This window comes from Podarcis tiliguerta, assembly GCF_965153285.1.
Source record: "Podarcis tiliguerta genome assembly, chromosome: 3".
NCBI lineage: Eukaryota > Metazoa > Chordata > Lepidosauria > Squamata > Lacertidae > Podarcis > Podarcis tiliguerta.
The window spans coordinates 8331947-8346595 of NC_139536.1; the positions used below are offsets into that span (position 1 = coordinate 8331947).

General features: G+C 45.3%; 1 protein-coding gene and 1 long non-coding RNA gene across 3 annotated transcripts in view; both read right to left on the reverse strand.

Annotated features, from left to right (window-relative positions):
• The window catches only part of LOC310674052, an 81544-nt gene that overhangs the window by 21979 nt on the left and 44916 nt on the right, over positions 1 to 14649 (reverse strand). The window lies entirely within an intron of this gene.
• REL (REL proto-oncogene, NF-kB subunit) overlaps positions 1 to 14649 on the reverse strand; it is a 55391-nt gene that overhangs the window by 4460 nt on the left and 36282 nt on the right. For both annotated transcript variants that reach the window (XM_083432645.1, XM_083432644.1), the window contains exons 5-8: positions 8875 to 9015; positions 5374 to 5478; positions 2476 to 2688; positions 814 to 882 (exon numbers count right to left, since the gene is read on the reverse strand). In XM_083432645.1, the coding sequence (XP_083288771.1) occupies positions 814 to 882; positions 2476 to 2688; positions 5374 to 5478; positions 8875 to 9015 (528 nt within the window). The remainder of the gene's footprint in view (positions 1 to 813; positions 883 to 2475; positions 2689 to 5373; positions 5479 to 8874; positions 9016 to 14649) is intronic.

Consider the following 14649-nt stretch of genomic DNA (forward strand, 5'->3'; position numbering starts at 1 on the left):
ATAATAATAATTGTTGATGACTGGGATCATCAGGGACATCTGAAAGAACCTTCAGGCGCTGCCCAGTGGAGTCTGGAACCTTTCTGTATCCCCCTACAGAAGTGAGTGCATGGTATTTATTCCTCTGTAGGAAAAATACGACCTAGAGGCACTTGTTTGCGCTGAAGGCAAAACCTGACCCCCTTTGCCTGTGGTATTGTCCATGCAGCCTGACTCTCACTGGTAGGGACCCTAATGGGGGGGGGGTAGGATGCGATGCCACAGAGGTATTTGAGGTGCACAGGGGCCCCCTCCCAACACAGCCCATCCATCAAAACGATAAGCATCTTGTGATGGAAGCTTAAAAAAATTATTTTGGCTGTTACTACAGAACATCAAAACAAGGGGAATTGGAGGGGGGAGTAAAAGGAAAATGTAAAAAGGACCCCTGGCCAGTTAAGTCCAGTCAAATTTGACTATGGGGTGCAGCACTCATCTCTGGTTTCAGGTTGAGGGAGCCGGCGTTTGTCCACAGACAGTTTTCCAGGTCACATAGCCAGCAGGACTAAACCGCTTCTGGTGCAACGGGACACTGTGACAGAAGCCAGAGCGCACAGAAACGCCGTTTACCTTCCCGCCACAGCGGTACCTATTTCTCTACTTGCACTGGCCTGCTTTCGAACTGCTAGGTTGGCAGGAGCTGGGACGGAGCAACGGGAGCTCACCCCATTCCAGGATTTGAACTGCCAACCTTCTGATCGGCAAGCCCAAGAGGTTCCATGGTTTAGAGCACAGCACCACCCACATCCCTGGAGGGGGGGGGAGTATCCTTACCACAGTCTTGCATTAGCTTCTGCAAAGCAATCGGTGATCTCTGCTTTTTTGCCTTATGACCGTAAGGATCTAAAAGTGGAGGAGAAAATGGGATTGCAGTTAGCGATGTTTCCAGAGGAAGAGAGGCCCAGTTTTGAGTTCTGTTCAGATTTTTAGTGGAATATAGGAAATTGTCTTATATGGGAGAATTGGGCTATTTGGTCTTCCAGGCCATTAACTGGACCAGCAGAGTCCTAGGCCTATCTCCTTCCCATCATTTGCTGCTTGACCCCCCCCCCCATATATAAGCTGGAGATATTAGGGATTGAACCTGGGACCTTCTGCATGCCAAGCAAGTGTTCTACCACTCCTTCCTATTTACACTTAAAGGGGTCAGAACATTCCTGCAAGACTAAATATAAGGCTCTGTTCTGAAAGGACTTTCATGTGTTGAGTTTTAAAGGTTGTGGCTCCTCCTTTGAGAGAGTAACTTTTTATTAGGGCAGAAGAGGAAGCTGCCCAGCATTAAAAGTTAAGCAGTCTTTGACTTCAGTCTTAAAAATATCTCACTGGCGGCAGCAACGCTGTAGTGGAAACGGAAGAGGAAGTGGTTCTGAAAATAGGTTCTTGTAAGCTCAGTGACCAATCTGGTTCCTGTGCAACTTCTTCCGAGATTTGATTCAGCAGCACTAGAAAACCCTGCATTAGTTATCCAATGTGTGCGAAATGAGTCCTCTTCAGAATTACACATTTAACACTGTCTAAGTACATGAAGGTCAGGTGAGGACATACATAATGGTTTGCTACTTCCACTACCCCATCAACCTTCTCGTAATAATAATAATAATAATAATAATAATAATAATAATAATTTATTATTTGTACCCCGCCCATCTGGCTGGGTTTCCCCAGCCACTCTGGGCGGCTTCCAACAAAGATGAAAAACACACTAAAATGTCACATATTAAAAACTTCCCTGAACAGGGCTGCCTTCAGATGTCTTCTGAATGTCAGGTAGTTGTTTATTGCTTTGACATCTGATGGGAGGGCGTTCCACAGGGCGGGCACCACTACCGAGAAGGCCCTCTGCCTGGTTCCCTGTAACTTGGCCTCTCGCAGTGAGGGAACCGCCAGAAGGCCCTCGGAGCTGGACCTCAGTGTCTGGACAGAACGATGGGGGTGGAGACACTCCTTCAGATATACTGGACCGAGGCCGTTTAGGGCTTTAAAGGTCAGCACCAACACTTTGAATTGTGCTCATTGTTCTACAACTCATGGAGGATGACTGAATCGGAGATGTCTTAAAATCCTGGGAAATCAGGGTTCCGACACATGCTGATACAATCGTGACTACAGAAGGCTCCTTGGCCAGTTGCCCCCCATGAAGTATAGGATGGTGAGAATGATGACATGGGGAGCAAAACTTGCCTCCCACCGTGTATTTCATTAACACAGAGCTTTCCAAACTGAGTGATGTGAAACATTAGTGTGTTGGCTGCAGTGTGTCGTGTGAACGCTCAAGCGAATGGAAAGGTGTTTGTTTAACCTCTGTTTTGCTAGTAAAACTGAATTACTGTGCTGTGAAATGATTCATGTCTAAAAAGTGTGTTCACCAGCATGAAAAGTTCGGAAAGCTCTGCTATTAACCCCAAGGGGGCTTGCTTCCTCCAGCCGGTGCAGTACCTTTCTCCTCCGGCAGGTATCTGAAGTCCATGGGGTCGCTGACCTCTTGATCCGAGGGCCTGCGCAACTGCATCTTCACAGTCACGGGCTCGCCGATGTCTTTGTAAAAGGGAGGTGTCCTAAAGACAATGGCCACTTGCCGATGTACGTCGGCTTGCGAGAAAATCCCCTTGGCTTCCCATTCGTTCATGACGAATCGGACTTCGATGTCATCTGGTTGCCAGAAAAACAACAAAGCGTTGGAGTTAGCACAACGATTTGAAGAAGAGGAAGAGAGTCAAGCACTTCTTAGCATCGCCGCCCAAGTTCTGCTTTCTGCTCTTGCCGTTTATCTTACGGCAACCCTACGAGGTTAACTTAGGTCACGCGAAATTGGCTTTGCTCGAGGCTGACCAGCGAGCGCTGTGAAGGAGTAAGGACCCCCCGCCCCCAGGCCTAATCCCAAACTCAATCCGTGGCATCACACTATTATCAGCTTTGAATGATTAGGTGAGCAAAGGAGAGGAGCCTTTTGCAGGCTCAGGTCAGAAGGTCCATTAAGCTCAGCATCCTTCTTCACACAATGGCCAACCAGATGCCTCTAGGATGCCAACCACAAGGAAGGAGTGAAGGCAATGGCCCTTGTATCTGGGGTACTGCCTATCACCCTTGGCCTAGGACCCTCGTACCTACAGGACCGCCTCTCCCGGTATGCCCCACGGAGGACCTTAAGGTCCATAAATAGCAACACCCTAGAGGTCCCGGGCCCTAAAGAAGTTAGATTAGCCTCAACCAGAGCCAGGGCCTTTTCAACACTGGCTCCGGCTTGGTGGAACGCTCTGTCTCATGAGACCAGGGCCCTGCAGGATCTGATTTCTTTCCGCAGGGCCTGTAAGACAGAGTTGTTCCACCTGGCCTTTGGCTTGGAGCCAATTTGATTCCCTCCCCCTCTTTCTTTTTCCTTCTCCTCCTGTGATGAGGCTGTATTTTAATATTTTAATGTTTCAATATTTTAATGTATTTTAATCTTGTTTTAAAGTTGTATTCATTCAATTTGTTTTTATTATTGCTTGTTAGCCGCCCTGAGCCCGGCCTTGGCTGGGGAGGGCAGGGTATAAATAAAAATTATTATTAATTATTATTATTATCAAGGTTCCAATTAGCCATCAACTTGTGGCCACCAGGCAATGGCTTTTCCCACCTGCCTTGCCCCACCTTCCAGCCCTAGAAGCCTTTCCCAGGCCATGACTCTGAAGAAGAAGAAGAGAAGATTTTGGATTTGATATCCCGCTTTATCACTCCCCTTAAGGAGTCTCAAAGCGGCTAACATTCTCCTTTCCCTTCCTCCCCCACAACAAACACTCTGTGAGGTGAGTGAGGCTGAGAGACTTCAGAGAAGTGTGACTAGCCCAAGGTCACCCAGCAGCTGCATGTGGAGGAGCGGGGAAGCGAACCCAGTTCACCAGATTATGAGTCCACCGCTCTTAACCACTACACCACACTCTCTGTGAACAGCAGAAGCAGCTGGGAAGAGAGAAGAGGAGTTCAGGGATATTTTTTAAAAATGATTTTATAGGTTGTGTGTCCTTGTTTCTCACTTTGATCCTTTTACATGGTTTTGTTTGTTTTCTGGTATTTCACGCATTGTGCTGTGCCATTATTTGTTATTGATTATACAGTGGATGCTCGGGTTGCGAGTGTGATCCATGCGGGATGCATGTTCGCAACCTGCAATGGCGCGTCTGCACACGCGCGGGTTGCGATTTAGCGCTTCTGTGCATGCGCGACCGCCAAAACCCAGACGTAACCCGTTCCAGTACTTCCGGGTTTCAGCAGTCTGTAACCTGAAAAAACGCAACCTGAAGTGTCTGAAACCTGAGGTATGACTGTAGTTTAGTAATTCTTTATTGTAACTGATAAGTGTAAGCTGCTTAATTGTTATATGCTGATATGTAATTTTACTGATTACTATTATATTCTAATGGATCGCCGAATATTGCTTTATTTGATATGTTGTATATTTTAAAGTTATTGTGCCTTATCTGTACTGGATCAGATTGCTATTATGTGTGTGGTCTTTGTTGTCTACTTTGTTGTTTCTTCAGCTTGTCCATCGCCTTCTGCGTAGCAATATAGAAAGGCGGTATACTACCGTATTTTTCGCTCTATAAGACGCACCAGACCACAAGACGCACCTAATTTTTGGAGAAGGAAAACAAGAAAAAAAAATCTGAATCTCAGAAGCCAGAACAGCAAGAGGGATCTCTGCGCAGTGAAAGCAGCAATCCGTCTTGCTGTTCTGGCTTCTGTGATAGCTGCGCAGCCTGCATTCGCTCCATAAGACGCACACACATTTCCCCTTACTTTTTAGGGGGGAAAAACTGAGTCTTATAGAGCAAAAAATACGGTAATTAAAAGTGAAATGAAATCATGGCCAAATCATGATTCACTCTCCCCTCCATGAATTTGTCTATTCCTCTTTGAAAGGCATCTAAGATGGCAGCCAACCAGCAAATTTAATAAATTAATGACGCACAGTGTGTGGAAAAAGCATTCTTTTGCCAGCCCTGAATCACCTGCTGACCTTGTACACCGAACCCTAACACTGTTATTGCTGATCTGTAAAGGGAAGTTGTCATGTTGGAAGCTGCCCTGAAGATCAGGTGATTCCAAACAAGAAAACAACTTCAGCTCTTGCCAGATTTCTTCTTCTTCTGAGCCTCCAGAAGAGGATCTCAGGTCAGATGCTGATCAGGAGATCACACTGAGGCTGTCCAACAACCTTTTCCAGCGGTTTGCCTGTTGTTTCATGCCTGACTCTGGATCTGACTCCAGAAGACCCAGTTTACGGACCATAAGACTCTTGCACATTTCCCTTTCTCTGCAGACACAGGAGGAAGTCTGGAGGAAGCCAGTTACCTTTCTGAACTTTGTCGCACAGTAGGAAGATTTCGTCCCCTCCTTTCACACTTCCGCAATTTTTGTTCACACGACAGATTCTCAGTTCTGCTGAATTGGGAGCCCCTAGGCAGAAAAAAGGAAACAATGGTTAGAGGAGAGAAGGAGAGTCAGTGAGGATGTTTACGGTAACTCGTGCTTAAAAATAGAGAGGTGGGAAACGAAGCTCTGCAGGCAAGCGTGTTGTTTGGTGAGCAACTATCTGCCACAAAACTCTGCCATAGTACTGTGCTGAAATACAATTGGGAGGAAAAACTTAACACTCCTCTGGAGCAGTTTGCAAACACGCCAAATGCATATTCACCAAATGTCCCTGTTAGCCATGTAAAGTCACAGGTCACCTCCAGATCACCTGTTTATTGAGCATCCAACCCGATTTGCTTGAATAATATTTGTCCCAAGGTTAAACAACATTTGCTATTTACAGAGCAATCTTTCTGACTGATGTGTAGGGAAGTTAGATGATGTTATGTGAAGCAATTGTCATCCCATACTTTTCAGTGTGCTTTCCTATCTTCCTTGCTACAAAAAAGTTGTGTTTTTTTAATTATTATTATTATTATATTTATTATTATTATATTTATTATTATTATTATTATATTTATTAAATTTATTATTATTATTATATTTATTAAATTTATTATTATTATTATTATTATTAAATTTATTATTATTATTATTGTTGTTGTGTTGTTGTTGTTGTTGTTGTTGTTGTTGTTGTTGTATTTTAGTGTTCTGTTGGAAGCCACCCAGAGTGGCTGGGGAAACCCAGCCAGCTGGCTGGGGTAGATATAATAAATAATAATAATAATAATAATAATAATAATAATAATAATAATAATTACTACTACTAGTAGTAGTAGTTTGTTGCACAAAAGTGCCAAACTCACTTCAATTACATAACATGACTGAAAGTATGGAGCTGAATCCCACCCTCAAAATCAAAGACATCTTGGCAGCAAATTCCAAGAAAATATGGATGGAAACCAACTGCTTTAATAAGGCGTGCACTTTTTGTGTTAATCCTATGGATGGCAACCATGACACCTACCTTGTGGGTTGACCAGCTACTCTGGGTGCACCTACTGTGAATTGCTCAGTCATCTGCCCCACCCATTCTGCTGGACAGCTGCCATCACTGACTAAACCACCACTCAGCTTAACAGTCTGCAGTTCCTTACTCTACACATTTGTAACCAGGAAGAAGCCCCAGTGATCTAACATGGCCCTGCAGATCTTTCCTCAGAAGTATCTTAAAGGTCAAGTGACACATGCATGGACATCTAAAGGGTGGAAATTTCAGACCTAAATTAGATATTCTAAAGAAGACAAAAGAAGAATGAAAAACAATGACAGATCCTGCTCCAGACTCACTGGAATATCTAATTTTCTATTACTAGGCAACTGCCACTCAAATAATGCTGATGAATGCACTTAATAAATACTGTAGTATGTTCTATTTATAGATTTCATCTCATGCAATCTATTCGCTATCTTCTTTAGTCAACACCTGATTCTTAATAGTTATAATCTTAAGATGTCTCAGAAATGTTTATTACTGGTTTTTGTATTCCATAGATTCAAGAGTGTACAGTCGTACCTTGGTTGACAAATGCCTTGCCAGTTGAACGCTTTGGCTCCTGAACGCTGTAATCCCGGAAATGAGCATTCCGGTTTGCGAAACTGAACATCCGTGGTCGCTTCCGCAGAACCTGAACATCTGTCGCAGCTTCCGCGGCTTCCAATTGGCTGCAGGAGCTTCCGGCAGCCAATCAGAAGCCGCACCTTGGTTCTGAACTTTTTGGAAGTCAAATGGACTTCCAGGACAGATTCCGTTTGACTTCCGAGGTACGACTGTATAAATGTTCTACACTGTCAAGACTGTGATAATGTTAAAATTGAATAAAAAGTATAGTATAGTGTGTGTGTGTGTGTGTGTGTGTGTGTGTGTAAAATGATAGATGATCTCCAATCCACTCGTAGCAGAAAGGTCTATTGCTAAACATTGAAGAAGAAGAAGAGTTTGGATTTGATATCCCGCTTTATCACTACCCAAAGGAGTCTTGTGATTTCATCCTCAGATACTGAGGGAGAAGAGGGCATCTTCACACTCTTTCAGTCTATCAAAATGGCACTGACAACATTAGACCACGGCGTTTGTCAGAACTGGCTATATCAACCTATTCAGCTGAAATTTACCAAGTACTTCCTGTCACTAGTCTATTGTTTGAACATGCCTTGGTCACGTATAAGCGTATTCCATTTTTAACCAAGATCTGCAAATATTGATTTTTGTCTGGTACGTGACACATTAAGCAAATGTGGTGGTATCCCTGGACTGGTTGAAAAAGAAAAAAGGCAGACAAGTGGAGACTAGCCAAAGACATGCTGAGGTTGGTGAGAGGGGGCCTCATTCACCCTAATGCACCAGCCCCCTCCCGGTTGTGTTCCTTCATTTTCAACCTCCCTCTTCATTGGGGCTGTGCTGGATAATTACAGGATATTGTGGTAAGTGGGCTTCTGGAGGAGATGGGGAATGAGGAAATGGTTGAGTGTGTGACCCAATCATGAGAGATGTTGAGCAATGTACGTGTGGATCAGCCCTAACCCGGAGAAAATGGCTTGGGCCAAGGGGTCATCAGTGTTACGATATAGTTCCATTCCACCTTAAAAGGGTACAGGCATGATTGCTGTGTGTCACATGCCTGTTTACTTCCAGCACAGTCTGCTGGGAACTTCCGTTTGTATATAGCTTTTGTGTTACTGATGTTTTGCTGGAGACGAAGGGAAGCAGACATGTTTTCCTCTGTTCCTGAAGTATGCTGAATAAAATGCTGTACAGTGGTGCCTCGCAAGACGAAAAGAATCCATTCCGCGAGTCTTTTCGTCTTGCGGTTTTTTCGTCTTGCGAAGCAAGCCCATTGGCGGATTAGCGCTATTAGCGCTATTGACAGTTTAAGGGCTAAAAAAGGCTTTTTAAGGCTTAAGGGATTAGCGGTTTTGCTGCTAAAATGCTTTTAGCAGCTTAGCACTTCAGAAAAAGGGGTTTTGGAGCGGGAAAAAAAATCATAATTTTTCGTCAATTTTCGTCTTGCGAAGCAAGCCCATAGGGAAATTCGTCTTGCGAAGCGCCTCTGCAAACGGAAAACCCTTTCGTCTTGCGGGTTTTCCGTCTTGCGAGGCATTCGTCTTGCGGGGCACCACTGTACATTATGCTTACACATTTCTCTGCCTGCCTCTTCTGCTGTGAGAAGATTTATACACTCTGCTGACAGAGCGTGCACGGGTCTCTAAACGTATCTGAGGCTCGTGTCGCTGATAGATGCTATTTCCAAGGGAGACCCAGCTGGGGCCTGCCTGATGCCCCTGTCTCCCCGGCAGTATCCCAACAATCAGGCAGGGAGCCCAGCAGCAAAAAGAGAGACGGAGAGATGAATCGCAATCTGATTTGCAGGTACTTACGGTTGTCATAAATCGGGTTGGAGATGACTGGGGTAAGGGGTAGCGTGCAGTTGCCGTGTTCGTCAGGGAGGAAAGCTTGGAAGCAGAGTCTCACCACGTTGAGGTTGTACTCTTCAATGGCCATCAGCTCCTCTTCAGATACTGTGGAAACAAAGACAGTCCAGAAGTAAGGACAGGGCTGTAGGACAATTGCATCACAGTGGCACCTGCTGAGGTCCAGGGGTCTAGGTGAGCTGGCTCATCCTGTTTCACATCACAGTCCATACATTCTAGCCTATCATCCAAAGATCTTAGTTCTAATAAGTTCACATCACCTATTTTCACGTCGATTTTACAGTCCTCTATGCAAGGCTGTATTTAACTTATATGCAGAATTCATCATGCAAAAGGCTGGGCTAGATGATCCCAAGCTGGAATCAAGATTGCCGGAAGAAATATCAACAACCTCAGATATGCAGATGACACAACCTTGATGGCAGAAAGTGAGGAGGAATTAAAGAACCTTTTAATGAGGGTGAAAGAGGAGAGCGCAAAATATGGTCTGAAGCTCAACATCCAAAAAACTAAGACTATGGCCACTAGGCCCATCACCTCCTGGCAAATAGAAGGGGAAGAAATGGAGGCAGTAAGAGATTTTACTTTTTTGGGCTCCATGATCACTGCAGATGGTGACAGCCATCACGAAATTAAAAGACGCCTGCTTCTTGGGAGAAAAGCAATGACAAACCTAGACAGCATCTTAAAAAGCAGAGACATCACCTTGCCGACAAAGGTCTGTATAGTTAAAGCTATGGTTTTCCCAGTAGTGATGTATGGAAGTGAGAGCTGGACCATAGAGAAGGCTGATCGCTGAAAAATTGATGCTTTTGAATTATGGTGCTGGAGGAGACTCTTGAGAGTCCCATGGACTGCAAGAAGATCAAACCTCTCCATTCTGAAGGAAATCAGCCCTGAGTGCTCACTGGAAGGACAGATCCTGAAGCTGAGGCTCCAATACTTTGGCCACCTCATGGGAAGAGAAGACTCCCTGGAAAAGACCCTGATGTTGGAAAAGATGGAGGGCACAAGGAGAAGGGTACGACAGAGGACGAGATGGTTGGACAGTGTTCTCGAAGCTACTAGCATGAGTTTGACGAAACTGCGGGTGGCAGTGGAAGACAGAAGTGCCTGGTGTGCTCTGGTCCATGGGGTCACAAAGAGTCGGACATGACTAAACGACTAAACAACAACAACAACAACAACACAAATCTATGATTGCTACTCATCACATCCTTACGATCATTACTCTTTCTTTTGCCTTTCTCTAATTTGCAGCTGAGAAAAAGAGGAAGAAGGTTTCTCTTGGGCTATTTTTAAGTTCTACTTCCTACTGCAAGAATGAAAGAGAGCATGTTAAACACTCGTGTGTCCCATAGTAAAGGTACTATGATAACAATACCTAGTGTTCATGCAGAACTTTTGCTGAAGCACTATATGTGCATGATCTCAGTAAGCTGTACAAGAACCAGTAACCTAGGCCAGTCTTATCACTGTTGTGGTGCAAACAGGGATATCTGTGTGTGTGGACAAGGCGTGTGGCTGGTTTAAGGCCCCCTCAGTGAGCTGTGAAGTAAAGAGGAACGGAAGCCTGCCCCAAACCGCCCAATGTGTTTCCACACAATGTCTTCCTCAGGGGTGATAGTTGCACTTTCACCTGCCTTTAAAAGGTGCTTCCTCCAAAGGTGAGACTTGAAGCAGGTGTTTCCGGAGCCTCAGCTCACACTTCTTAACCACTAAACTGCAACATCATCTTTTTCAACACTACAGCGGTTACTGTACTGCCACCTCCACCAGAAAATTCTACCTTGGAACAAGAAAGAGCCAGCCCAACCTATGGGCAAGTGAAGCAGTTGGCCATCAGCAGAAAGTAGCAGAGGACCAGATTCTGAGCATGTGGGCACTGTAAGGAATCGCCATGGATGTGCAGGCAAAGCAGGCTCTCAAAGAACGACCGATGACCTTCACAAACCAGTCTTACTGTTATGAATTACCGTATTTTTCGCACCATAGGGCGCACCGGACCATAGGGCGCACCTAGTTTTTAGACGGGGAAATCAATAAAAAGAACCCCCCCCCCAGCCCCAAAGAGCAGCGTACAGGCTGCACACAACCTCTCCCTGCCGGAGGGGTTGCGCGTGGCTATGGAATAAGCAAAGGCAGCCAGCGGGATGGATCCCGCTCACTGCTTTGGCTTCCTCTTTAGCCCCATGCAACCTCTCCCTGCCGGAGGGGTTGCGCACGGCTATGGAACAAGCCTGCATTCACTCCATAGGACGCACACACATTTCCCCTCAATTTTTGGAGGGGGAAAACTGCGTCCAATAGAGCGAAAAATACGGTAACCTTCGACAACAACCACCTCTCCATTTCCGGCAACTATCACTCAGTGAATATTTTGTGCAATTTGCTGGTTGCCAGCATTAACAGTAGGGCTGGCCATAGGGAGGTGACATCTGAACAGCGAATTGTCTGGCTCAGAGTCACAGCCACTGTTCTACGCTGGGTTCTCAGGAGGGACAGGGTCATTTCATCTGTCAAGAGATACTCTGCAGGAGAGAAGTATTTATATTGCCTACTGCTCACAGCAGAGGGGGAGCTTCTGTTTCTTGGCTGTACATACTCTGTGTTTGTCAATGGCCCAACCACTCCAGCGTCTAAGGAGGTCAACCGCGAGCAAGCGAGATGCAACACAAGGTCACTCTCATTACTCTAGTAAAAATGTCTGTCTGCTGTGGCCAAGGCGCTCTCTCTCTCTCTCTCTCTCACACACACACACACACACACCACACCATTAGTCTTTTTCAGAAAACATTCTGGCAACAGGTAGAAGGAAAAAATGTAAAATTCAGGCATCCAAGAGATCTGAGAGAATGCTTTATTATTTGCTTTGTCATTTCTCCCTATAAAAATTGCATTTTGGCTCTGGGGCTGTTAATATTTTCTCTAGCTCCTGTGTGCATTTCAAAGCAGCCTTGAGAGGAGGAAATCTGCAGCTGCTGTTTGTGCTGATTTGTGCATGGAGAACGACTTCTTCCCTAGCTGATTTCAACAGATGATATAGCTGTTGAAGGTACAGGAGTGAGCAGACCAGGTTACATAATGAAGCAAGGCATAGAGGCAAACAAGTGTGAACTTTTTTTTTTTTTTTTGATACATTGAGATCATGTGCTTTGACAGAGAATGACTCCCGGGCTTGATTACAAAGAAGAGAAGAAGAGTTTGGATTTGATATCCCGCTTTATCACTACCTGAAGGAGTGTCAAAGCGGCTCACAATCTCCTTTCCCTTCCTCCCCCACAACAAACACTCTGTGAGGTGAGTGGGGCTGAGAGGCTTCAGAGAAGTGTGACTGGCCCAAGGTCACTCAGCAGCTGCATGTGGAGGAGCGGGGAATCGAACCCAGTTCACCAGATTACGAGTCCACCACTCTTAACCACTATACCACACTGGCTCAAACACACACCTATTTGAAAATGCAAAGGCCATTTAGAACTTCACGGTGAGTTTTGTGATTTTTCGGAAAAGGGGAGGTGGCATAAATAAACTGGCACTAAAAATAAAAGGCCAGAGATGCTAAAAATAAAGAAAACGAGAAGCTAAACATGAAATAAGAAAGATGTGGCAAGGACCATTGGCATCTGCGGCGAGGGTCAGAAAATGACTAGGCACTGAGTCCCAAGACAGCTGGCAGGTCGAGATCCTACTCATAGCTAAGTCTCATGACCCTGTGAACACTCTCATCCCCCATAGCCCTAGGCACTAGCCCCAAACCATTCAATGCACACATTTCCAGCACCACCTACACCCACTCAAGCCCCCTCCCCAAACACCAGACACCTTCACCTACTAGTACACTATGGTCACAAAATACCAGCTTTTGCCCACTCAACCCACAAGCCCATGACTCACTCACCCACCTGCCCACAGGCAAACTCCCCCTTGCGTGTTTGGGCCCAGACTGCCACACCTCCCCCCCCCATCCACCCACATTTATTTGTGGGCATTGCAGACATTGATAGCTGCCAGGCTGCGTAAAGAGTTCTAAGAAACACGCTCCTTATTAACTGTCCTGTGTTAAGCATGCCCCGTCTGACTGCTCCTTCCCCACAGCCTCTCTGGCTGCAGCAGAGTCCTCACAGCTTCCTCTAATGCAGAGGTTCTCTAACTTATTTGGCCGACCAATCCCTTTTCAGAAAAAATAAATAAATTACCTACCCCCCCCCCCGGAAATCTGCCTTCTTTAAGCGGACAAACAGAGAGATGCAGCAACTAATTTGCATTCTTTTACGTATCTATATTCCTAATTACATCCTGCAACGTAGTAAAGAAAGATGCTGTTGTAAATAATATCCAATATCTCTGCTGACAGCTGTCCTCCTACTCCTTAATCTCTGTTTCTACCGGCATCCCACTGAAAGCTGGTGCTTCGCTAGCGAGCTCATTAACCACGGCCAATCCCACAGAGGAGAGAGCCGCTTCCTCATGATCGCAGCCTCCCCGTGACGTGTCAGTTTCGGTGGAACGATTGCAGTGAACTGTAGGAGGGCCGCAGAGTGTGATAGATAGGGGAGCTTTCGCGGAGAGCTGGCGCAGGCCTGTGTGACGCCCTGGCGCGAGTTGCGCAAAGCAAAGCGAAACCCACAACTCTTCCCTCCTCTGCCGAACTTCAAGCAATCCCACCACGCTTTGCTCAGGCCTTTCTGCGTTTCAAAGCTGCAACTCTGTACAGTGGTACCTCGGGTTAAGAACTTAATTCCTTCCGGAGGTCCGTTCTTAACCTGAAACTGTTCTTAACCTGAAGCACCACTTTAGCTAATGGGGCCTCCCGCTGCCACCTGGCCGTCGGAGCACGATTTCTGTTCTCATCCTGAAGCAAAGTTCTTAACCCGAGGTACTATTTCTGGGTTAGCGGAGTCTGTAACCTGAAGCGTCTGTAACCTGAGGTACCATTGTATGTAGTTTACAAAAACTCATTGACAACAATGCACAGTCAAACTTCGCTCGTCGAACGTAATCCGTTCTGGAAGGCTGTTCATCTTCCAAAACGTTCGACAACTAAAAACGGAAAGCAAAAGCCTCAATACAATAGGGAAACTCAAAACAGAAGCCGCGTAGCACGTTCGGCTTCCGGAAATTGTCCCAAAACCGGAGCAGGTTTACTTCCAGGTTTTCGTCGTTCGGGAGCCGAAATGTTCCAAAACGGAGGGGTTCAGAAACTGAGGTTTGACTGTACAGCATTTCAACCATTTGTAATACATGAAACATTAAACAATATATACAGTGCCAAAATAATAATGACATGCGCAGCTCAATAGCTCAGAGCCAAGCAGTCAACATATTCCTTAAATACATCCCTGAGAGCAACTCTCTATATTGTGTACTTTTTCTGGTGGCATCCCAACGGAACTCCGACAATGGCATTGAATATATTAATTAAGATTTTGTATACTGGAAGTTGTTGAAATGCCGTACATTATTGTTAATGAATTTTTGTAAACTACATACTCAACCGTAGGAAAAGTAAAATCTGAAATGTAACAAAAATTGAGACAGAAACTCCTTAAAATCCCAATGTGTTCTGAGTCTGAGTAGGCTGGTTATGTCACATTTAAGGGAAACTATGGACTTCTCAAAAAAAGAAAGAAAGAAACCATTTACTTATCTATTTATTGCAACTAACTAACCAGATTTTGGTTTTGGTTTTTTTAAAAACCAAAAACCAAAACACAGATTGCT